At 44.4% G+C, this 24929-nt stretch overlaps 2 protein-coding genes across 2 annotated transcripts; both read right to left on the reverse strand.

Moving 5' to 3' along the window:
• Nucleotides 1-826: 826 nt before the first annotated feature.
• On the reverse strand, nt 827-15848 carry LOC143506182 (SH2 domain-containing protein 1A-like). The gene is made up of 3 exons (XM_076996252.1): nt 14361-15848; nt 7381-7444; nt 827-1096 (listed from the first exon to the last, which is right to left on the reverse strand). The coding sequence occupies exons 1-3, from the start codon at nt 14495-14497 to the stop codon at nt 974-976; spliced, it is 324 nt and encodes a 107-aa protein (XP_076852367.1). The 5' UTR covers nt 14498-15848; the 3' UTR covers nt 827-973.
• A 134-nt stretch (nt 15849-15982) lies between these two features.
• Nucleotides 15983-23597, reverse strand: LOC143506181 (type-2 angiotensin II receptor-like). The gene is made up of 2 exons (XM_076996251.1): nt 23027-23597; nt 15983-18908 (listed from the first exon to the last, which is right to left on the reverse strand). Exons 1-2 carry the CDS (start codon nt 23151-23153, stop codon nt 17722-17724), a joined length of 1314 nt encoding a protein of 437 aa, XP_076852366.1. The 5' UTR covers nt 23154-23597; the 3' UTR covers nt 15983-17721.
• Between the last annotated feature and the right edge of the window lie 1332 nt (nt 23598-24929).

The raw sequence follows: 24929 nt of genomic DNA on the forward strand, positions 1-24929 counted from the left end.
GAATTTTCTTCTCCGACCCAGACGGGCCCCAACACCGCCCCGATGAACCGACTGGTTTTTGACTGAGTGGTCCAAGCAAAGTCTTGACAACAAAAGTTCTTTTAAAATGATTTATATAGAATATTAATGAATGCAATATAATAGAAGTATTCGTGGTACAAACTCTTCAGTGCACTGGTGCTAGTTTCCTAGGAATCTACCTAACCCAAGTGGATCTCAGCAGTGTCCAAGCGAAAAGCCTCCCGTGCTGGGCGATGTCCTTTCTTTCATACTCTCTGTCCATAAGTTTCGAATTGTTAAGTTTCGATAACTCCCCAATCCTGGCTGCTCTCCATGGAAATTCACCTGCTCCTCTTCTCCCAGCCTGTGTGTCTGGTTATCTAAAAACTGCTTGCTACACATCCTGCACTGAATAGGCCCCTTCTGTTCTCCTCAAGGCCACTGAGGCCTCCTTACTCCTGCTTTCCCACAGTCTTCCTGAAAAACACTAAATTGACACATCAAGTTATTAGCCTTTAATTTTCTTTTTTCCAACATAACCCACACCATAAAACACCACTAGCACAGGTAACTCAGACCATATTTAGTCCACACCATACAATACCAATATCACAGTTAACCCAGACCATAAAAAACACTAGCCCATAACTATCTCAGAAATATGCTGTAAAATATTTCTACACAACAAACCACGTGTTTTCCTAACTTTTTTGCTATCCTTTTTTCAAATAAAAATACAAATTCAAATGACATTAATGTTATTTAAAGGCATGGTATGCTACTTCAATTAGCCTTGCCCAGACATCAAAGCAAAAGCACCTTAATGTACAAAGTAGAAGCACTTGTATGTTTTATTGTATGAGACAAGAATCTTTATACAACCATAAAATATGTAAAATATGCATACAATAAACATTTTCTGAGTGAACAAGAGTCGATTCATATGATGAGTATTATGGGCTGCTGGACTTGGTTATCTAGGGTCGGAGTTCACAGGGTAAAGCAATGGAATGGCCAAGCCTTGGTCCGGGTTCCTGAAAGCCTTGATGAGGTTTCTGACGTTACGAAAGAACCGCTCCTTCACCCCGTAAGCTGTCTGCAGGGGAAGGAAAACACGTGTATTGGTATGTGCGCACACACACACACACACACACACACACACACACACACACACACACACACACACACACAAACCTTGGTCACTGTGTTACAACCACATACTTTGTTACACACATAACTACATGTAGACCAACCGCTTGTATATAATAACTTTCTAGTTATTTCCAGCTAACACCAACTAAAATAACACCAGCTAACACCAACTAAAATAACACCAGCTAACACCAACTAAAATAACACCAGCTAGCACCAACTAAAACAACACCAGCTAGCACCAACTAAAATAACACCAGCTAGCACCAACTAAAATAACACCAGCTAGCACCAACTAAAATAACACCAGCTAACACCAACTAAAATAACACCAGCTAGCACCAACTAAAATAACACCAGCTAACACCAACTAAAATAACACCAGCTAGCACCAACTAAAATAACACCAGCTAACACCAACTAAAATAACACCAGCTAACACCAACTAAAATAACACCAGCTAACACCAACTAAAATAACACCAGCTAACACCAACTAAAATAACACCAGCTAGCACCAACTAAAATAACACCAGCTAGCACCAACTAAAATAACACCAGCTAACACCAACTAAAATAACACCAGCTAGCACCAACTAAAATAACACCAGCTAACACCAACTAAAATAACACCAGCTAGCACCAACTAAAACAACACCAGCTAACACCAACTAAAAAAGATCACAAATGTTCTGAATGGATTTCAATTTACATCGTGATAAAAATCTACCCTGATAATCACACCTCCTTTGGTGTGATGACAGTATGTACAAAATAACAGGGCACCATGTTTCCATTTTGTATAAGCTGCAAATTGACTAGAATGGATCAGTCACATGACCATATACAAAATGGATCAGTAACATGACCATATACTTAATGGATCAGTCACATGACCATATACAGAATGGATCAGTAACATGACCATATACTTAATGGATCAGTAACACGTCCAAATACAAAATGGATCAGTCACATGACCATATACAGAATGGATCAGTCACATGATCATATACTTAATGGATCAGTAACACGTCCAAATACAGAATGGATCAGTCACATGACCATATACAGAATGGATCAGTAACACGTCCAAATACAGAATGGATCAGTAACACGTCCAAATATAGAATGGATCAGTCACATGACCATATACAGAATGGATCAGTCACATGACCATATACAGAAACTGGTTGTTTACTTTCATAGGATCTGAAACCGTAGAACGTTACAGATTAATACACAAAAAAACTTCCTTCTTCTGCTTGTGGACATTTCTGCATGTTTTAAGTACACAGAGACCTATTTATATCGCTGAAGTGCAGTCACACACCAAAGATCTATTGAGGTTTTGGACAGGAACAAACAGTAAGACATTCAAATCAAGTCTGAGGCCACAGAGATTATCTGGTTCAAACCAGTTTGAAACCCTGAGAAGCACAATGTATTGTCATTTCTGTGCTAAATTCTGTGTTTTACTGCATGAATCTAATTTTACAGTTTTTTATGACTGCTAACATCCTTTTGTCTAATCTGTAGTCCAAAATTCTAAAAACATCCAATAACAAAATTCTGGATCATTTTTGTCTTATTTACAAATGCTTGCAAACAGCTTGTCAATTGTCAAATGTCAAATGAAAACCTAAGGTTCAAAACCTTAAATATCATATACAATGCAAGGTCTGCAAAAAAGCAGGTGAATTACTGCAATAAACATTTTTTGCACCTACAGATCATTGAAATAAAATCCACTAATCAGAGGTGGGAAGTAACAAGTTACATTTACTCCATTACATTTACTTGAGTACGTTTTTGAAAAAAATATATTTTTAGGAGTAATTTTAAATCACCATACTTTTACTTGAGTAGACTTGTGAAGAGACTGTACGCGCACTCCTCTACATTACTTTCCTTTTGTTTCTATAGTATCTATGCATCATTATTTTTATCTCCTGCCGTTCGCCTCAATTTAATGTTTTATTTTGACAGAGAGAGACAGAGGCTCCATCAGAAATGCCGTACGTCCCTCCTACACAGTAGATACAGGGTATTGTGTCAGAACACACAGTTACATTATACAGTAAGTGGTAACAGTAAGAGTACCCGGATGGCTTAGTGAATCGGGCGCCATTTTGAAGTATGTGATTACAGCACACTGTCCTATCCCATAATTTAACTGGAGCAGCAGAGGTGTTCAGAGCAGAGAACAAAATGGTAAAATGTAGTGAGTCAGCAATGGAAAGAATAAATTGAACGCATGATGGAAGAATGAAGAATGGTTTTTGACAGTGGTTGTGCAGTGATTGACCTTATGTAAAAAATGTGTGTGAAATGTGCCATATTTTGTCAATTGTGATTTTTACACCCCAATCTAAATTTGTCCTCCGCTTTTAACCCATCTGTGCAGTCAGAACACATACACACACACACTAGTGATTACTAGGGAGCTGTGGATCACACGTGCCCAGAGTGGTGGGCAGCCCTAGCCCGGCGCCCGGGGAGCAGTTGGGGTTAGGTGCCTTGCTCAAGGGCACCTCAGTCATGGCCTGTCTGGGAATCGAACCCACGACCCTCCGGTCACAAGACCAGTTCCCTAACCGCCAGGCCATGACTGCCCTCAATGTTCCTCTTGAATAGAGAATCTGCACTAGTGTTTGAAAGAACGATGAAGCTGAACCTGTAATGTGAGTTTTGGAGGCTGAACTCAAGAGCGGACGGTCAAGAGATTTATTAACAAAACCAACAGAGCTACACACAGAACAGATATGGAACAAACACAAATCAAACAATATAGCCGCAAGCGGCGATTGGCGGGTTCACACACAAATAGGCATATTTTGGCCTCAATAGGCAAAAGGAAGCCCAAAAGGTCCTTTAGACCTAAAAGTGAAAAGAAGCTGTTTGGGTTTGGCCAGTGTGTGCTCTACAGATAGTGTGTGATGACATCTGCGTGTGTCAGAAAGGGAGACACAGAAATAGCACATCTGGCTAGGGCTGCATCTATGTGAACAATATAGGAAGGCCTGCATGTGTCTATACATGATTGGGCCTGTATATTACAGACAGAGAGAGATTGAGGGTGCCAGAGACTATGCTTTGTTAATTCACTCCTTGCACACCTTGCACGCCTAACATGACTGCCCGTGTATTCAAAGTATGAATGTAGTCTGCAAAGCCTGGCATTACATGACTGGCATGACTGACATAACTGATATGACTGAAATGACATCACTGGCATGATGAACAAAAGTAATATGACTGATATGACTGACATAACTGGAATGAGTGACATGACTGGCATGACTGTAATGACATGACTGATATGACTGACATGACTTATGTCTGACATGACTGGACTGACATGACTGATATGACTGGACTGAAATGACTGACATGACTGGACTGACATGACTGTTATGACTGTACAGATATGCATACAAACTATACATACATTTAGGTAGAAGTGTGTGTGTGTGTGTGTGGTAGTGTATGTACTCAAACTATGACAACATATACTAATACATACATACATAAGTATACATAGAAACTATACATACATATAGGTATAAAGGTGTGTGTGTCTGTGTGTTTGTGTGAGAGAGAGACAAAAAAGAAGCCAAATATCAGTTTGTATGAGCATGTGTTAGTCACTGAGATATGGGTGGGTATGGCTAGGGAAGTGTCATTGTGAATGCTATAGGAAGGCCTGCTTGCGCCTGTATGTGTGTGTGTGCCTGGTTAATAGACACAGAGAGATCTAGGTAGCCAGAGCAATGTTTACTTAGGGCACAGAGATGGGAGGGGGAATGTGGGTGAGAGTGTGAGAGAGACTGAGAGTGTGAGTTTCAGCTTGCGTGCGTGTGAGAAGGTGACAGAGGGACTTTACATGCATTTTTATGCATTGTATATAATACTGCACTGTAGAGCCATACGATAACCGATTTAGATGAAACTTGACAAATTTGTTCAGGATGGGATTCTGAATGGGCTTGTGCATTTTGGTCAGAATTGGGTAAAATATGAAAGAGCTTTAAGAATATGAATATTGAATCCAAAATCTTTGGATTGTTTTTTGATTTCACACTCTGTAGAGTATTATACAGACTTTGCTTGACATGATAGTATGAAAATCCTAGGAGGAGTATGAAAAGTGATGATTTCAAACTATTATTAACTGTAAATAAACTGTGCATTTTTTAATAGGACATGTAATGGGAAAGTTGTTCGCACTACTGCAAGGAATCAAGAGTCCAATTGCATGTTCCCAAGTGGAATTATGTAGGGGATACACTTGCTTTTTTTGCAATAGCGCCCCCCAGTGGTCAATCGACACCCGGCTGGATTATGTCATAGGGGGCGTGCACTTGTCCACACCCAAGAGGTTTCGTGCAGATCGACCAATGGTAAGCCTGTCAAACGCGTGCCGATCACTGATTGGCCGATTACGTCAGCCATTTTGGAAGTATGGCATGTCTGCTTTAGGACCTGGTTCCCAGAGGCCCATAGATGATGTCTGTCAAGTTTGATGTGGATCGGCCAATCTGAGTGCATGGGGCAAATTTTTGCATGTTATAGCGCCCCCTAGCAGGTGAGGTATGGCAACCTCTGCGAGCTGCCCCAGACCCTCACACGGAAGCTGTCTGTGAAGTGCCATCTCATTACATGCAAGTTTTCTTAAGTTAGAGCTCCATATGCGCAAAATTTACTATTGAATTTACGCCCCCTCATTTGATTGGCTTATACTGACTAGGTAGTGAAGATAGTGAAGGTAGTGAAGCATTTTTGTTGGATACATTTTAAAGTTCAGACTCTTCTGAACGTTTTGATACCACATATGTGCATGTCTGTGAAAAATCCAGGAACTAGTTCGCGCTCAAAGATGTGTGTGATTTTGCACATTATGCAAATTAACTCGAAATCTAAGTGGGCGGAGCTAAAGGGTCCTTGAGGCTTTTTTGTTTGGTTTGAGCCAAGGAATCCATCAGAAGTGGAATTTCGTTTCTAGGACCTACGGTGTAGGAGATATGGACCAAAACGCAAAATGCTGCGCTATAGCGCCACCATCAGGCCAATGTGGGTCATTGTCTGGGTTTCCCTCATCTGTCTGCCAAGTTTGGTGTTTCTGGGCCTTACGGTCTAGGCTGCAGTATGCGTTTTACAGCCTGAAAAATAATAAGAAGAAGAAGAAGAAAAACTCGAGCAATTACAATAGGGTTCCCACACTATGTGTGTGAACCCTAAATAAGAAAAATACCAGCAATTACAATACAATTAACCATGAACACCAAAATACACTGACTGAAAACACCAAGACATAGAACTGGGGAAACATGGAAGACAAGAGAACAAAGACATCAATAAACAAACCACTGACGATCTGTATCTCGGACACAGGACTTACTAACATCAATAAACAAACCACTAAAGATCTATATCTCAGACACAGGACTTACTAACATCAATAAACAAACCACTGACAATCTATATCTCAGACACAGGACTTACTAACATTAATAAACAAACCACTGACAATGTGTTTTAGCAGAGTTATTGTATATAGAGAAAACATTGTTTGCATTGTGAAATGTGAATTTGTTTTAGAAAATGTACCATTTGGCTATTTATATGAGGTAGATGTGTGGCTGTGTTTAGAGTTTTGAAAAAGTATCCTAAATATTGGTAAATGGTTGTTAGCAGTCATAAAAATAATGTAAAAACAAATATGATTCTGTGTTTTTTAACTAACATGTTTAGCATGTGAACCTTCCTATCTGCATGAGCTTGGTTGGACATCGTTTGTAAGAATAATCCAACATAAAGCAGTCCAAGGTCCCGAGGTAGGACAGACGTGTCCTCTGACGGGCACATTTAAACGTCCTGAACACGTCCCCCTGCCAGTTCTTGCCTATGGAGACTGTACATTCTTTATTCTGTACAACGTTTAGCAATGGGTCTGGCCCCAAAACCTGAACTCAGTAAAAATGAGAGACAAGGGGTTGTTCACGTACCTTTAGCCATATACTGTATACTGTATATTGTATAGGCTAAACATGTTCCCATGGCAGCAGTCCCCATGGCAGCATGTCCCATGGCAGCAGTTCCCATGGCAGCAGTTCTGCATCGTTGCCATACAGACCATGTACTGTGTGTGTTCTTTCACTAACAGGCTGCGTTGTGCTGCAGTGCTGCGATCGTGCAGAACGCCGCATTCTCACATCTGATGTCTTACCTCTGCTTTCCATAACTGGCCGTCTACCTGGAGCAGTCTGTAGGTGTACACGCACTGCTTACACCTGCACAAACAAGACCATCCTGGGTGAACGGTGTGGGTGAGTCTGAGCATGTGCAGTGTAATGACAGGATGTGCAGGCAGACAGAATGTACAGACAGACATATATCAGCATTCAGTCCGTTAATGACAGGATGTACAGACAGACATATCAGCATCCAGTCTTGTTAATAACAGGATGTACAGACAAACATATCAGTATTCAGTCCCGTTAATAACAGGATGTACAGACAGACATATCAGCATTCAGTCTTGTTAATAACAGGATGTACAGACATGCATATCAGTGTTCAGTCTCGTTAATAACAGGATGTACAGACAGACATATCAGCATCCAGTCTTGTTAATAACAGGATGTACAGGCAGACATATCAGTATTCAGTCCCGTTAATAACAGGATGTACAGACAGACATATCAGCATCCAGTCTTGTTAATAACAGGATTTACAGACAAACATATCAGTATTCAGTCCCGTTAATAACAGGATGTACAGGCAGACATATCAGTATTCAGTCCGGTTAATAACAGGATGTACAGGCAGACATATTAGTATTCAGTCTCGTTAATATCAGGATGTACAGACAGACATATCAGTATTCAGTCACGTTAATAACAGGATGTACAGACAGACATATCAGTATTCAGTCCCGTTAATAATAGGATGTACAGGCAGACATATCAGTATTCAGTCCCGTTAATAATAGGATGTACAGGCAGACATATCAGTATTCAGTCCCGTTAATAACAGGATGTACAGACAGGCATATCAGTATTCAGTCTCGTTAATAACAGGATGTACAGACAGACATATCAGCATTCAGTCTTGTTAATAACAGAATGTACAGACAGACATATCAGCATTCAGTCTTGTTATTAACAGGATGTACAGGCTGACATATCAGCATTCAGTCTTGTTAATAACAGGATGTACAGACAGGCATATCAGCATTCAGTCTTGTTAACAACAGGATGTACAGACAGGCATATCAGTATTCAGTCCCGTTAATAACAGGCTCTAGTCTAGACAGCACTGCACCTTCATCCGGCTTCAGCCCTGCTCATCACATCTTTGGCTCTCCAGACTGAAACAAACGTGCAGCAGGCAGTGATACGCTAGCAGGAACTAATCAGGATGGCGTGGGGGAAGAAAACCTCATACTGCTGAATATTTTCCCAGTGGACATACAACATTTCATTAAGTATTTGTAATTGATTTGCACTGGTCCACTTGGTGTGGGGTATGTAGAGTGTGTGTGGGGTATGTAGAGTGTGTGTGGGGTGTGTGTAGGGTGTGTGTGGAATGTCTGTACAGTGTGTGTGGAGTGTATGGGGGTGTGTGGTGAGTGTGTAGAGCGTGTGTGTAGAGCTTTGTGTAGAGTGTGTGTGGGGTGTGTAGAGTGTGTGTAAAGCATGTGTGTGGAGTGTGTGTAGAGCGTTTGTAGACCGTGTCTGTGGAGTGTGTGTGTAGAGCGTGGGTAGGGCATGTGTGTAGAGTGTCTGTGGGGTGTGTGTAGAGGGTGTGTAGAGAGTGTGTAGAGCGTGTGTGTGGGGTGTGTGTGTAGCGTGTGTGTGTAGAGCATGTGTAGAGTGTGTGTGTGTGGAGTGTGTGTGTAGAGCGTGGGTAGAGCATGTGTATAGAGTGTCTGTAGGGTGTGTGTAGAGTGTGTGTAGAGAGTGTGTAGAGCATGTGTGTGGGGTGTGTGTGTAGCGTGTGTGTGTAGAGCATGTGTAGAGTGTGTGTAGAGTGTGTGTGTGTGGAGTGTATAGAGCACTGAATATTAACGGGACTGAATGCTAATATGCCTGTCTGTACATCCTGTGTGTGTGTAGAGCATGTGTGTGGAGTGTGTGTAGAGTGTCTGTAGAGTGTGTGTGTGTGTGTGTGTAGAGTATGTGTAGAGTGTCTGTAGAGTGTGTGTGTAGAGTGTGTGTGTGTGTGTGTGGAGTGTGTGTAGAGTGTCTGTAGAGTGTGTGTGTGTGTGTGTAGAGTATGTGTAGAGTGTCTGTAGAGTGTGTGTGTGTAGAGTGTGTGTGTGTGTGGAGTGTGTGTAGAGTGTCTGTAGAGTGTGTGTGTGTGTGTAGAGTGTGTGTGTGTGTAGAGTGTGTGTGTGTGTGTGTGTGTAGAGTGTGTGTGTGTGTGTGTGTGTGTGTAGAGTGTCTGTAGAGTGTGTGTGTGTGTGTGTAGAGTGTGTGTGTGTGTGTGTGTAGTGTGTGTGTGTGTGTGTGTGTGTGGACTGTGTGTAGAGTGTGTGTGTGTGTGTGTGTAGAGTGTGTGTGTGTGTCTGTGTAGAGTGTGTGTGTGTGTAGAGTGTGTGTGTGTGTGTAGAGTGTGTGTGTGTGTGTGTAGAGTGTGTGTGTGTGTAGAGTGTGTGTGTGTGTAGAGTGTGTGTGTGTGTAGAGTGTGTGTGTGTGTGTGTAGAGTGTGTGTGTAGAGTGTGTGTGTGTGTAGAGTGTCTGTAGAGTGTGTGTGTAGAGTGTGTGTGTGTGTGTGTGTGTGTGTGTGTGTGTGTGTGTGTGTGTGTGTGTGTAGAGTTAAAAGTTATTAAAAGAGGTATTACCAGCGGTAACTGAACCTCTTCTAACTATAGTTAACTCATCCATTACAATAGGTCACATGCCCAAATCATGTAAATTAGCAGTTATTAAACCTCTGATTAAGAAACCAAATCTTGATCCTACTGTACTATCTAATTATAGACCCATTTCAAACACATCATTTATATCTAAGATCATAGAAAAAGCTGTTGCCCAGCAATTATGCCTATATCTGCATAGGCATCACATATTTGAAAAGTTCCAATCTGGTTTTAGGCCCCATCACAGTACTGAAACAGCATTAGTTAAAGTAACAAATGACCTCCTCCTTGCTTCAGATCAAGGTTATGTATCGCTGTTAGTGCTTCTTGATCTTAGTGCAGCTTTCGACACAATTGATCATAGGATCTTGCTAGAAAGGTTAGAACGCTGGGTTGGAGTCTCTGGCACAGCCCTTTCATGGTTTCATTCTTACTTAACAAATCGCTATCAGTTTGTAGAGCTCAATAATATTCCATCCAAACGTACAAAAGTTAAATATGGGATCCCGCAAGGCTCCATTCTAGGACCACTATTATTTACATTATATATGCTACCATTGGGCACAGTTATAAACAAACATGGTGTCAATTTTCACTGCTATGCAGATGACACTCAACTTTACATATCAGCCAAACCTGATGACAAACTCAGTTTAAGAAAAATTGAGGCCTGTGTAAAAGATATTAAATGCTGGATGTCTCTAAACTTCCTCCAACTTAATGAGGACAAAACAGAAGTTCTTCTTCTGGGCCCTAAGGCCTCAAAACAGAAAATTCCAGATCTAATGCTTAATCTCGCAGGCTACCCCATTACACCTGGCACAGTAGCCAAAAACCTAGGCGTCATACTCGACTCTGACCTATCATTTGATAAATACATAGATAATACTACTAGGATAGCTTTTCTACATCTCCGTAACATTGCTAAATTAAGAAATGCATTATCACAGGATGATGCGGAAAAATTGGTGCACGCCTTTGTTAGCTCTAGATTAGACTACTGCAATGCACTACTGTCAGGATGTTCAAATAGGAATCTAAATAAACTTCAAATAGTTCAAAATGCCGCAGCCAGGGTTCTGACCAGAACTAGAAAATTTCAGCATATCAGTCCAGTCCTATCAGCCCTGCATTGGCTCCCAGTTAAATTCCGTATTGACTTTAAAATTCTTTTATTAACTTATAAAGCATTGCACGGGCTTGCTCCTGAGTACCTTCAGGAACTTATTTCCTATTACGAACCCCCACGCCCACTAAGATCACAGGGTGCTGGTCTTTTATTAGTTCCAAAAATTAATAAGGTAACAGCAGGGGGAAGAGCCTTTTCTTGTAAGGCCCCCCAGCTTTGGAATAATCTTCCTAAATGCGTCCGGGACTCCGACACAGTCACAATCTTTAAGTCTAGGTTGAAAACCCACTTATTTAGTTTAGCGTTTGATAATTAATATCCCCCTTAGATAAAAGTACAGATCCAGGGGTTCATAGACAAAGGGTTTTATGGTAGACTGGGGCGCTGGTGCTGTCGTCCTGTCACTGCTCGTGGTCACTCAAGTTTGTTGACAGTGCAGTGGACGGATGCCATTGTCTCAGAATACCCCCAAGCCTATGTTACCTTCTGGTTCTGCCTTTTTAGCTAGGCTGTAATAATTTAACTAAATGCCGGAGTTGCTGCCACACTCCGGAAATGTTTATAATTTTACCTGTCCTGTATATGTCCTCATACAGAGCTAATTTTCCCTGTTTCATTTCTCCACATGGCTGCCCGCCTGTTTGAGGAATAATGAGATGAGGAGACCAGCGATCCATCCTGAGCCAGCCACCTCCTGCCTAACCGGATGCATACATCATGATGGACATTATTACATATTTTTCATTTTCTTTCTCTTCTTTCTGTCTAAATTGTTGTTGTTGTTGTCATGGTGACCGGTGTCGGCCAGAGGAGGATGGGTTCCCCCCCTGAGTCTTGGTTCCTCTCAAGGTTTCTTCCTCATGCAAAAAACTAGGGAGTTTTTCCTTGCCACTGTCGCCCTTGGCTTGCTCACTGGGGGCTAGGACTCGGCACTTGTAAAGCTGCTTTGTGACAACAACTGTTGTAAAAAGCGCTATATAAATAAAATTTGATTGATTGATTGATTGATAGAGTGGGCTCAGAGGGTTTCTTGTGATTAATAATCTTGAATACAGGAAAGAGGCAAACACAAGTCCCACCAAATTAAACAGAACAGAACAGAACATAAACACTCCCAAACATGAAGAAAGCGCACATAACACCAACACCAATGCTAACACAAACACTAACACCAAAACTAAACCAATACTAATACTAACACCAATACTAAACCAACACTAATACTAATACTAACATCAATGCTAACACCAATACTAATGCTAACACCAACACTAACACCAAAACTAAACCAATGCTAACACCAATACTAATACTAACACCAATACTAAACCAACACTAATACTAATACTAACATCAATGCTAACACCAATACTAAACCAACACCAATACTAATGCTAACATCAATGCTAACACCAATACTACACCAATACTAATGCTAACATCAATGCTAACACCAATACTAAACCAATACTAATACTAAAGTCAAAGTCAAGTTTATTTATATAGCGCTTTTCACAACACACGTTGTCACAAAGCAGCTTTACAATCATATGGGTCCAGCATACTAATTAGTAACCAATACTAATACTAACACCAATACTAAACTAATACTAATACTAACAACGCTAACACCAATACTAAACCAACACCAGTACTAATACTAACACCAATGCTAACTAATTTCACACCCTAACGCAGTACCTTACAATCCTTACACATTACTTTCGCACCCTAATGCAGTACCTTATAACCCTACCACATTACTTTCACACCCTAATGCAGTGCCTTCTCCAGGAAGGGAAGAGGGAGGCTGGGAGGTGTTAGAGAAGCAGAAGCAGTGACACCCAACATCAACACAAAATGTGACTTAGCTGAAATCATCTGTGCAGAAAGTCTTCACGAAACATTGATTGGTGTCTGTTCTCCCAGCCAGCAATGTTTCCCATTCCTATTACAACTGCCTGGGAAGCCATACATGCTAAAAGGGCCATATTTACATCCCCAGTGTCTGCATGGCTGTGCATGAAATTGGCTGATAGCTGTGTAGTTTATAATGGGCCTCTGCATAAAAACACCAACCCCTCTGTGTAAAAACACCAACCACTCTGTGTAAAAACACTAACCCTTCTATGTAAAAACACCAACCCTTCTGTGTAAAAACACCAACCCCTCTGTGTAAAAACACCAACCCCTCTGTGTAAAAACACCAAACTCTCTGTGGAAAAACACCAACCCCTCTGTAAAAACACCAACCCCTCTGTGTAAAAACACCAACCCCTCTGTGTAAAAACACCAAACTCTCTGTAAAAACACCAACCCCTCTGTGGAGAAACACCAACCCCTCTGTGTAAAAACACCAACCCCTCTGTGAATAAACACCAACCCCTCTGTGAATAATCACCAACCCCTCTGTGGAGAAACACCAACCCCTCTGTAAAAACACCAACCCCTCTGTGAATAAACACCAACCCCTCTGTGAATAAACACCAACCCCTCTGTGAATAAACACCAACCCCTCTGTGAATAAACACCAACCCCTCTGTGGAGAAACACCAACCCCTCTGTGTAAAAACACCAACCCCTCTGTGAATAAACACCAACCCCTCTGTGAATAATCACCAACCCCTCTGGAGAAACACCAACCCCTCTGTGGAAAAACACCAACCCCTCAGTAAAAACACCAACCCCTCTGTGTAAAAACACCAACCCCTCTGTGTAAAAACACCAACCCCTCTGTGAATAAACACCAACCCCTCTGTGAATAAACACCAACCCCTCTGTGAATAATCACCAACCCCTCTGTAAAAACACTAACCCCTCTGTGTAAAAACACCAACCCCTCTGTAAAAACACCAACCCCTCTGTGTAAAAACACCAACCCCTCTGTGAATAAACACCAACCCCTCTGTGAATAATCACCAACCCCTCTGTAACAACACCAACCCCTCTGTAAAAACACTAACCCCTCTGTGTAAAAACACCAACCCCTCTGTAAAAACACCAACCCCTCTGTAAAAACACTAACCCCTCTGTGTAAAAACACCAACCCCTCTGTAAAAACACCAACCCCTCTGTAAAAACACCAACCCCTCTGTAAAAACACCAACCCCTCTGTAAAAACACTGACCCCCCCTGTGTAGAAGGGGTTCCCAGCAGCAGGTGTGGCAACAGTGTTAGCAGAAGCAATGCTGGTATCTGCAGCGCTGGAACTCACAGGACGCAGATACAGTAGGTCCCTGGCACGGTCTCACTGTCGCGGATAAGGAAGCTGCCATCCTGCCTTGCTGAAGCTAGGATCTCCTCCGCTTCACCCTTGCTGATTGCCCCGTGGTACTCTGCTAGATTCTCCATCTTCACACACCACTAGTGTGAGGCGCACTCTTAACAGTTCATGTAGATGTTCACACATACACACAAACACGCACACACATAACTCATATAGAAACTGAGAACACTCCCAATGATGTTTACACTCTCACACACAGAAATGTGTTCCTCACACACACAGGAAATGATTCACACAAGCTCATAGGAAACTGCTGTCTGAGTATGTTGAAGGTGTGTCCTCTGGTTCAGTTAGTCCTGAATCATCGCGTGCAGTTACACAGACCTGTGACTGTGTCGTCCATACTGACAGGTGCCTCATAATGTCAGAAGCAGGCTACATCTCCCTGTCTTGAAGGTCTGAAGTGGACCATATGAAAGCAAACAGCGCATATCATTCAAGAAGTGACCAGAGTGTGGAACTGTCATCTCGACTTTAACATTGTCACTGTGTGTTTACCATGTGAGATGTGAACATTCTACATTTACATTTACATTTGGCAGACGCCCTTATCCAGAGCGACTTACATTTTTATCTCTTTTTTTTAATTATTTTTTTATACAAGTGAGCAGTTGAGGGTTAAGGGCCTTGCTCAAGGGCACCTCAGGCATGGCCTCAGGTCTGGGAATCGAACCCACGACCCTCCGATCACAAGACCAGTTCCCTAACCACCAGACCATGACTGCCCTACATCAGTGCAGTTCTAGAACTGGGCAAATGTGTCACAACCAGTGGCAGACTGGCATACATTACTATTACTTCCCAGGTGGGCCAATGGGTTAGTGGGCCGCTGGTCGCCGGTGGTTTAAATGTGCCTATCACCTCTCCCCTGGCACACCTGCTCAGCACGACCACGGACTGAGCCTGTAAACACATGAACGAGTTGGACCGGGCCACGGACTGGGCCAGCTGATGTGGGCTGATGGCGGTATGCAGCGGAGATCAGAAAAAAACTTGTCCCAGAAAATCCGGGCCGGACCACGAAAACATACAGCAGCTGTGTCACTTATTAATACAAGTAGTCAGGAACTGGAAAAGCCTTGTACATACTAATGCCACATTAATTATATTTCCCTGTTTGTATCCCACGAGTGACAAGTCAAGAGAGAGACGCCAGTTGCACACTGACACTGCTGAGGGTCTAACTCATCATGTATCCCTCCACCACACGGTTCACACTACTGAAACGTGAAAATATAAGTCAGCATTGCCGTAAAGATGGAGCAGTCTAAGCCAGGGTCTAAACAAACTACGAAACGTAAAGGTATACACACACACACACACACACACATATATAAATGATTACATCTCACTGTTACATCACAGATGGAGTGCCTTCCGTGTCATATATTATATATCATAATGTGAATGAATGAATCATACTTTAGAAGAAATGACAGAAGTTGTTTGCACACTGGCGTCTTGGCCAGTGTTAATCAGTGGTCTGGGTGTTTGACATGAGGCACGCAAAGCTCTGACTGCCACATAGAAGTAACCACACTGATCAACACTGAGGTGATGGACTGCTATATTAATTTGTCCACTAGGGAGCAGTGTTTTCCCATTCATTTCACATTGTCACATTTCATAAATGGTGAATTTTTTGACAGTTATTTGATTATGTCGATCTGCGAGGCAGTTCTGTTTACATTCATATATTATACACATAAGCTATATACTATATACATTTATATACTATACTTTCCGAAGACAATGACGTGCCACTTGATTCTGATATAAGTGATTGTGCTTTAAATGAATAATCAGTATCAAACTGTTACAACAAAAGGAAATGCACTAAAACTCCCTTCAGAACAACAACACAAGTCTTAAAAATCAGACATTTATCTTCATAATTTCGGTTGTGTGTGTGTGCGTGTGTGTGCGTGTGCGCAGGTTTGTAACAGTGATTGGGCAGTAGGTTGGCTGTGAAACCCCGGTGTAAAGACTCCTGTGTTTGTTACTACCACACCTGTGTCTGTTACTACCACACCTGTGTTTGTTACTACCACACCTGTGTCTGCTATTACCACACCTGTGTCTGCTATTACCACACCTGTGTCTGTTACTACCACACCTGTGTCTGCTATTACCACACCTGTGTCTGCTACTACCACACCTGTGTCTGTTACTACCACACGTGTGTGCTACTACCACATCTATGTGTGCTACTACCACACCTGTGTCTGTTACTACCACACCTGTGTGTGCTACTACCACACCTGTCTGCTACTACCAAACCTGTGTCTGCTACTACCAAACCTGTGTCTGCTACTACCAAACCTGTGTCTGTTACTACCACACCTGTGTGTGCTACTACCACACGTGTCTGTTACTACCACACCTGTGTGTGTTACTACCACACCTGTGTCTGCTACTACCACAACTGTGTCTGCTACTACCACATGTGTGTCTGTTACTACCACACCTGTGTCTGTTACTACCACACCTGTGTGTGCTACTACCACACGTGTCTGTTACTACCACACCTGTGTCTGCTACTACCACACCTGTGTCTGCTACTACCACACCTGTGTCTGTTACTACCACACATGTGTGTGCTACTAACACACCTGTGTCTGCTACTACCACACCTGTCTGCGCTACTACCACACCTGTGTCTGTTACTACCACACCTGTGTCTGCTACTACCACACCTGTGTCTGTTACTACCACACCTGTGTCTGCTACTACCACACCTGTGTCTGTTACTACCACACATGTGTGTGCTACTAACACACCTGTGTCTGCTACTACCACACCTGTCTGCGCTACTACCACACCTGTCTGCTACTACCACATCTGTGTCTGTTACTACCACACCTGTGTGTGCTACTACCACACCTGTGTGTTCTACTACCACACCTGTGTGTTACTACCACACCTGTGTCTGTTACTACCACACCTGTGTGTGTTACTACCGCACCTGTGTGTGTTACTACCGCACCTGTGTTACTGTTCACACTTGTTCTCTTGTGATGTGCATATATTCATGTGTATATAATATTCAGCTTTTGTAATGAAGTCAACCAGAGTGGAATAACAACATGTATAGAAAATGAATAAAAAATTTTTTTCTAATTTCTCTGTAAATCCTGATTTGTTGTGCACTAGATGTTTCCTCCTAATGTTCTACAGACCCATCTGAGAAAGTCACACATAATCAGCTCTCTGGACTCTGTAACCAATTGAATGCATCTAAAGATCTAATGTAGATGTCTGCTAGTTCTTGTCCTGCATGTTGGAAACATCACTGCTGCAGTTGCTCTTCTGTGCTGTGGTGCGGGAGGCTCTCGGCGGCTGCGGAGTCTTTGAGCTCAGTGCTGAGTTTGCGTGAGAAGGATGTGAGGCGTGTGCTGATGGACTCCGTCTTCAGACTCATCCGGGGCATCTTCTCCCTGTACAGACCACTCAGCTGCTCCCGGAAACGGTTGCCCACGAAGCAGTAGAGGAACGGGTTGATGGCGGAGTTGGAGAAGCCCAGACAGAGGGAGGCGGGTAGCAGCGTCCCCACGGCCCGGCCCACGCCACAGCTCCACTCCACGCCCAGGTCACGCAGGGCGCCCAGGAACGCCAGCACGTGGAACGGACACCAGCACATGAAGAAGGCCGTCACCACGGCCACCACCATGCGCAGCACGCGGTCCGGGCGGGCGGAGCCCCGCAGCGGCAGGTGGGGCGTGGCCATCAGTCGCCCGGCGATGCGTCCGTAGCAGGTGGCGATGACGACGAAGGGCACGAGGAAGGCCAGCGTGTTCTTGGTGAGAGTGAGAGCAGGGTGCCACGCGGGGCCCGGGTACGCCATGACGCACGCCGTCACGTTGAGGCCCTGCAGCGGGACCGTGTCGCGGAAGGCCAGCGTGGGAAGCGTGGACAGGGCGGCCACGGCCCAGACGGCGGCGCACAGGCGACGGGCGTGGCCCACGCGCCGGGCCCGGTACGGGGAGCTCAGCGGGTGCACGATGGCGCGGTAGCGGTCGGCGCTCATGCAGGTGATGAAGAAGATGCTTGCGTAGACGTTGAAGGACAGCAGAGCGCCGCACATCTTACACATGAAGCGTCCGAACACCCAGCGGTACTCCATGGAGTAGTAGGTGGCCCAGAAGGGCAGGCTGCCCAGGAAGAGCAGGTCGGACGCGGCCAGGTTCAGCAGGTACGTCCCCGAGGCCGTGCGGCGTGACCCACCGCAGCACAACACGCCCACCACCAGGGCGTTGCCTAGGAAACCCAGCAGGAATATGATGGCGTAGAACGCCGGCACCAGAGTCCGCTGGTACTGGGAGACGGAGGGAGAGAGGTAGTCACATGACTCGTTGGAGGAGGGGCTCTGGAGAGACGATTCGTTGAGCACGGTGAAGTTGAAGGATGGGTCCGTTTCCATGGCGATGTTTAAAGTAGGAGGCAGGCATGCAGGAAGTGGGTGGAGATATATGGACTCTGAAAGAACAACAAACATGAATAGTTTGCAGTGAATGTTTTTATAGGTTTGTAATCATGAGGGTTGATACATTATAATGATGTTTCATTTGCCTTAATGTGATATTTACCCCAAAACACTCCAAGCAGCCATTAATAGCTCAAAAGAAATAGAAGAAGGTTTTGGAACAACAGGAGGGGCAGGATGGTCAGATCAGGAAAACGAAACGTGGACTGTGAGGTCAGGACAGTGAGGTCAGGACTGTGTGGTCAGGACTGTGAGGACAGTGAGGTCAGGACTGTGAGGTCAGGACTGTGAGGTCAGGACTGTGAGATCAGGACAGTGAGGTCAGGACAGTGAGGTCAGGACTGTGAGATCAGGACTGTGAGATCAGGACAGTGAGGTCAGGACTGCAAGATCAGGTCTGCGAGATCAGGACTGTGAGGACTGCGAGATCAGGACAGTGAGGACTGTGAGGTCAGGACTATGAGATTAGGACTGTGAGATCAGGCCTGTGAGATCAGGACTGTGAGATCAGGACTGTGAGATCAGGACTGCGAGATCAGGACTGTGAGGTCAGGACTATGAGATTAGGACTGTGAGGTCAGGCCTGTGAGGTCAGGCCTGTGAGATCAGGACTGTGAGATCAGGACAGTGAGGTCAGGACTGTGAGATCAGGACAGTGAGGTCAGGACTATGAGATCAGGACTGTGAGATCAGGACTGTGAGGTCAGGACTGCGAGATTAGGACAGTGAGGTCAGGACTATGAGATCAGGACTGCGAGATCAGGACTGCGAGATCAGGACTGTGAGGTCAGGACTGCGAGATTAGGACAGTGAGGTCAGGACTATGAGATCAGGACTGTGAGGACTGCGAGATCAGGATAGTGAGGTCAGGACTGTGTGGTCAGGACTGTGAGGTCAGGACAGTGAGGACTGCGAGAACAGGACAGTGAGGTCAGGACTATGAGATCAGGACTGTGAGGTCAGGACTGCCCGAGAACCTCGCATGAGTTGCGTGTGAAAAGTCTTCAGCTGTGTACGGTCGTGGAGAGTGTGTGTGTGGAAACGCCCACGCATCTGTGGAGCACAGAGGACAATTACACAACTCCCCCCACGGAGACACACTGTCCCAGCGCCAGAGATCAGCACAGAGACACCCAGACACCAGCTCAGGGGAGGAGGGGGGACGAGGGGGTCGAGGGGGTGGGGGGGGGAGGAGGGGGGGGTGGGGCTGTGTATATTTTTAGAACAAAAATGTTCTGACCACTGAGGAAAGGAATCAGGGTAGCTTGGTCCTTGTGACGTCAGCTTTTGGGGACTTGGTTTGGGGAGTTTGTTTGTTTATTTGTCAATTTGTTTGTTTCCATACATTTTCTTTTTTAAGTGAAAGGGCAAACATGTTTACTGAGTTTTAGTTTAGACCTAGAGTTAGGAAATTATATAAACATACATATTCATACATATCTACCTACATATAAATACATACGTATAGAAATAGACCTGTGTGTGTGTGTGAGTGCGTGTGAGCATGTGTGTGTATGTATGTGTGTGTACGTATGTGTGTGTACGTATGTGTGTGTGTGTATGTGTGTGTATGTATGTGTGTGAGTGCGTGTGAGCATGTGTGTGTGTGTGTATGTATGTGTGTGTGCATATGTGTGTATGTATGTGTGTGTGTGTGTGTGTGTGTGTGTGTGTGTGTGGGGGGGGGGGGGGGGGGGGGGGGGGGATACAGATGTGTTTAATGGCCCTCAGTAGACTATCCAGCAGCTGGATTCTGTTAGGTTAGGTGGAGGGCACTCTGAGGAATCTGATTGGCTGTTAAAAGACTTCTGGGACTTTTTTACATGAGCTCTCCAAATAGTACATGAGAATGAACCCCCACAGTCGTGAACCCCCCCGTGATTCTGCCCCGGGGCACAAGAGGCCGCTGCTAAAATGGGAGGTTTACTCAGTTTGTGATGACAAGAACAAACTTCATGAATTTCTTAGGGGGGATCAGGCTGTTTCCATGACAGCAAGACTGAGGAACGACTCAAGGGTGGGTTGATCGAGTAACCGTGGGCTACGGCACAGATGCAACTATGGCAACATGGCCATGCTTCTAGAGCAGCATTATGGACTGCAGCAGCAGAACAGTGTATACATACATCTCTGGAAAAGAGTGGGTGGTGTTGTGGGTGGTGTCGTGGGTGGTGTCGAGGGTGGTGTCGTGGGTGGTGTCGAGGGTGGTGTGGAGGGTGGTGTTGTGGGTGGTGTTATGGGTGGTGCTGAGGGTGGTGTTGAGGGTGGTGTCGTGGGTGGTGTGGAGGGTGGTGTTGTGGGTGGTGCTGAGGGTGGTGTTGAGGGTGGTGTTGTGGGTGGTGTTGTGGGTGGTGCTGAGGGTGGTGTTGTGGGTGGTGTTGAGGGTGGTGTTGTGGATGGTGCCGTGGGTGGTGTTGTGGGTGGTGTTGTGGGTGGTGTCGAGGGTGGTGTCGAGGGTGGTGTTGTGGGTGGTGTTGAGGGTGGTGTTGTGGATGGTGTCGTGGGTGGTGTCGTGGGTGGTGTCGAGGGTGGTGTCGGGGGTGGTGTGGGTGGTGTTGGGGGTGTTGTTGTGGGTGGTGTTGAGGGTGGTGTCGAGGGTGGTGTCGGGGGTGTTGTGGGTGGTGTTGAGGGTGGTGTTGTGGGTGGTATGGAGGGTGGTGTTGTGGGTGGTGTTGAGGGTGGTATTGAGGGATTGAGGGTGGTGTTGAGGGTGGTATTGTTGGTGGTATTGAGGGTGGTGTTGAGGGTGGTATTGAGGGTGGTGTTGAGGGTGGTATTGTTGGTGGTGTTGAGGGTGGTGTTGAGGGTGGTATTGAGGGTGGTGTTGAGGGTGGTGTTGAGGGTGGTGTTGTTGGTGGTGTTGAGGGTGGTATTGTTGGTGGTGTTGAGGGTGGTGTTGAGGGTGGTATTGTTGGTGGTGTTGAGGGTGGTATTGAGGGTGGTGTTGAGGGTGGTATTGTTGGTGGTGTTGAGGGTGGTATTGAGGGTGGTGTTGAGGGTGGTATTGAGGGTGGTGTTGAGGGTGGTGTTGAGGGTGGTATTGAGGGTGGTGTTGAGGGTGGTGTTGTTGGTGGTGTTGAGGGTGGTATTGTTGGTGGTGTTGAGGGTGGTGTTGAGGGTGGTATTGTTGGTGGTGTTGAGGGTGGTATTGTTGGTGGTGTTGAGGGTGGTGTTGAGGGTGGTATTGTTGGTGGTGTTGAGGGTGGTGTTGAGGGATTGAGGGTGGTATTGAGGGTGGAGTAGCAGTAGTAGTACTCTGGAGTAGTGACACTAGAGAAGTGAGACTCTGTAGTAGTGAGACTCTGTAGTAGTGAGACTCTGGAGGAGTGACACTTTGTAGTAGTGACACTCTTGAGTAGCAGTGCTCTGGGGAGCATTGCTGTAGGAGTTTCCTATTCAGACCGGCCAGGTCAGGCATCAGTGGCAAACTAACGTGCCCATTCAGAAAGGAACAGACCATGAAATCTGGATCTCTGAACCATATTGTTTCTGGATCTGTGGAATGTACGTAGGAGATGGAGGAATGTGTACTAGAGTAGACAGGCTACAGTAGATGAGACTACACTAGGGCAGGAATGTGTACTAGAGTAGACAGGCTACAGTAGATGAGACTACACTAGGGCAGGAATAAATCACATGTGCCATCTGTCGCACTGTAAGGCAAGAATGACTATATCCAACCAAACCTATTCATTCTGGAAAAATAGACCTGTGTATATAATATAACTGATAGGTGATTAAAATTGCACACAATCTCTGAAAATCACGTGTTTGTTCTCCAGGCTGGACATTTTAATTCAGTTAGTAATCAGATTCAGATTTTAGATTTATATTCAGTTAAATTTGAATAATTAATGAATAATTAATCAGTTAAATTCTACAGACGTGCAAATCTACAAGCTTTTCTTGTTGTGCACACCCTGATCTTAGGATGTGATGTTTGATGTTTGATGTAAATGGTCCCTGAAGAGAATGATTTTAGGTTGTTGTCATCTATGTGTCGGCAATGGTCATGGTGCAGAAATGTGGATTTTGTTTTGTCTGTATTTATCTCAGAAGAATCAAGTTCGAGAGAAGAGTGTTGCTAAAGCATGCAGGAGTTCCACTCTACCGTTCATGATCCACAACACTGGAACGCTGTGAGACGCCGTGAGACGCTGGGAGACGCTGTGAGACGCCGTGAGACGCCGTGAGACGCTGGGAGACGCTGGGAGGTTCAGGTCCTGTCCAGACCACATTAGTTTCCAAAAAAAATCTTTTCCCAAAGCAAGACTTTCAAATAAACATCCATCATGTTTGGAAATAACAAATCCACTCTGCTGCTGTGTACAGATGGAACAAGGTTCTTCTTGTGATCGCTGGGGTTCTTTCTACTGATGTGTGTGTTTCAGAGGGTGTGTGTGAAGTGAGAGGGTGTGTGTGAAGTGAGAGGGTGTGTGTGTTTCAGAGGGTGTGTGTGAAGTGAGAGGGTGTGTGTGAAGTGAGAGGGTGTGTGCAAAGTGAGAGAGTGTGTGTGAACAGCTGGGGTAACAGATAGAATACTTTCTCTAATATGATCCTTCATGAAGAGAGGGAGATTGAAGATAGAGGGAGAAAAAGAGGAAGAGGAAAGAAAGAGGGAAGAGAGAGAGATGGGGGCAAGAGAGGCAGCAGGGGAAATATACTGCCTGAAACACACTCACACTCCCAATATACTCTCCCTCTTCCTCTCTCCTCTCTCTCTTCCTCTCTCCTCTCTCTCTTCCTCTCTCTCTCCCTCTTCCTCTCTCCTCTCTCTCTTCCTCTCTCCTCTCTCTCTTCCTCTCTCTCTCCCTCTTCCTCTCTCCTCTCTCTCTTCCTCTCTCTCTCCCTCTTTCAAACTCATATTCAAATTTGAACTGCTTTCAATCAATCAATCAATCAAATTTTATTTATATAGCGCTTTTTACAACAGTTGTTGTCACAAAGCAGCTTTACAAGTGCCGAGTCCTAGCCCCCAGTGAGCAAGCCAAAGGCGACAGTGGCAAGGAAAAACTCCCTAGTTTTTTGCATGAGGAAGAAACCTTGAGAGGAACCAAGACTCAGGAGGGGAACCCATCCTCCTCTGGCCGACACCGGTCACCATGACAACAACAACAATTTAGACAGAAAGAAATAAAGAAAAGGAAAAGATGTAATAATGTCCATCATGGTGTATGCATCCGGTTAGGCAGGAGGTGGCCGGCCAGGATGGATCGCTTGTCTCTCCTCATCTCATTTTTCCTCGAGCAGGCGGGCAGCCATGTGGAGAAATGAAACAGGGAAAATTAGCTCTGTATGAGGACATATACAGGACAGATGAAATTATAAACATTTCTGGAGTGTGGCAGCAACTCCGGCATTAAGGTAAACTATTACAGCCTGGCTAAAAGGCAGAACCAGAAGGTAACATAGGCTTGAGGGCATTCTGAGACAATGGCATCCGTCCACTGCACTGTCAACAAACTTGAGTGACCACGATCAGTGACAGGATGACAGCACCAGCACCCCAGTCTACCATAAAACCCTTCGTCTATGAACCCCTGGATCTGTACTTTTATCTAAGGGGGGATATTAATTATCAAACGCTAAACTAAATAAGTGGGTTTTCAACCTAGATTTAAAGATTGTGACTGTGTCAGAGTCAGAGCTATATTGGAATTAATTATTTTGAACTATTGCCAAAGCAACATACAAAAATATTAACATTAGAATGAAAAAGAAGTAAACAATAAGAATAAGAACAATTAAAAACGAGGACAAGAAATTATTTTTTTTTATTATAATTAATATATTTATTAATTAAATATACCAGTATATACATACATATAGACACATATATATATATATATATATATGTGTGTGTGTGTGTGTGTGTGTGTGTGTGTGTGTGTGTGTGTGTATATATATATATATATATATATATATATAATATAGCCAAAAGTATTTGCTCACCAAATTATCAGAATCAGGTGTTCCAATTACTTCCATGGCCACAGGTGTATAAAATTAAGCAC

Source organism: Brachyhypopomus gauderio, unplaced genomic scaffold (genome assembly GCF_052324685.1).
Source record: "Brachyhypopomus gauderio isolate BG-103 unplaced genomic scaffold, BGAUD_0.2 sc425, whole genome shotgun sequence".
NCBI lineage: Eukaryota > Metazoa > Chordata > Actinopteri > Gymnotiformes > Hypopomidae > Brachyhypopomus > Brachyhypopomus gauderio.

Coding starts and splice junctions, on each gene's coding strand:
- LOC143506182 (XM_076996252.1), bottom strand. CDS start 14,497: ATGGAGAATCTAGCAGAGTACCACGGGGCAATCAGCAAGGGTGAAGCG. Junction 7,445..14,360: donor ACCTACTGTATCTGCGTCCT/GTGAGTTCCAGC, acceptor TTGTTTGTGCAG/GTGTAAGCAGTGCGTGTACA. Junction 1,097..7,380: donor GCCAGTTATGGAAAGCAGAG/GTAAGACATCAG, acceptor CTTCCCCTGCAG/ACAGCTTACGGGGTGAAGGA.
- LOC143506181 (XM_076996251.1), bottom strand. CDS start 23,153: ATGTGGTCTGGACAGGACCTGAACCTCCCAGCGTCTCCCAGCGTCTCA. Junction 18,909..23,026: donor AGTGTTGTGGATCATGAACG/GTAGAGTGGAAC, acceptor TTGTTCTTTCAG/AGTCCATATATCTCCACCCA.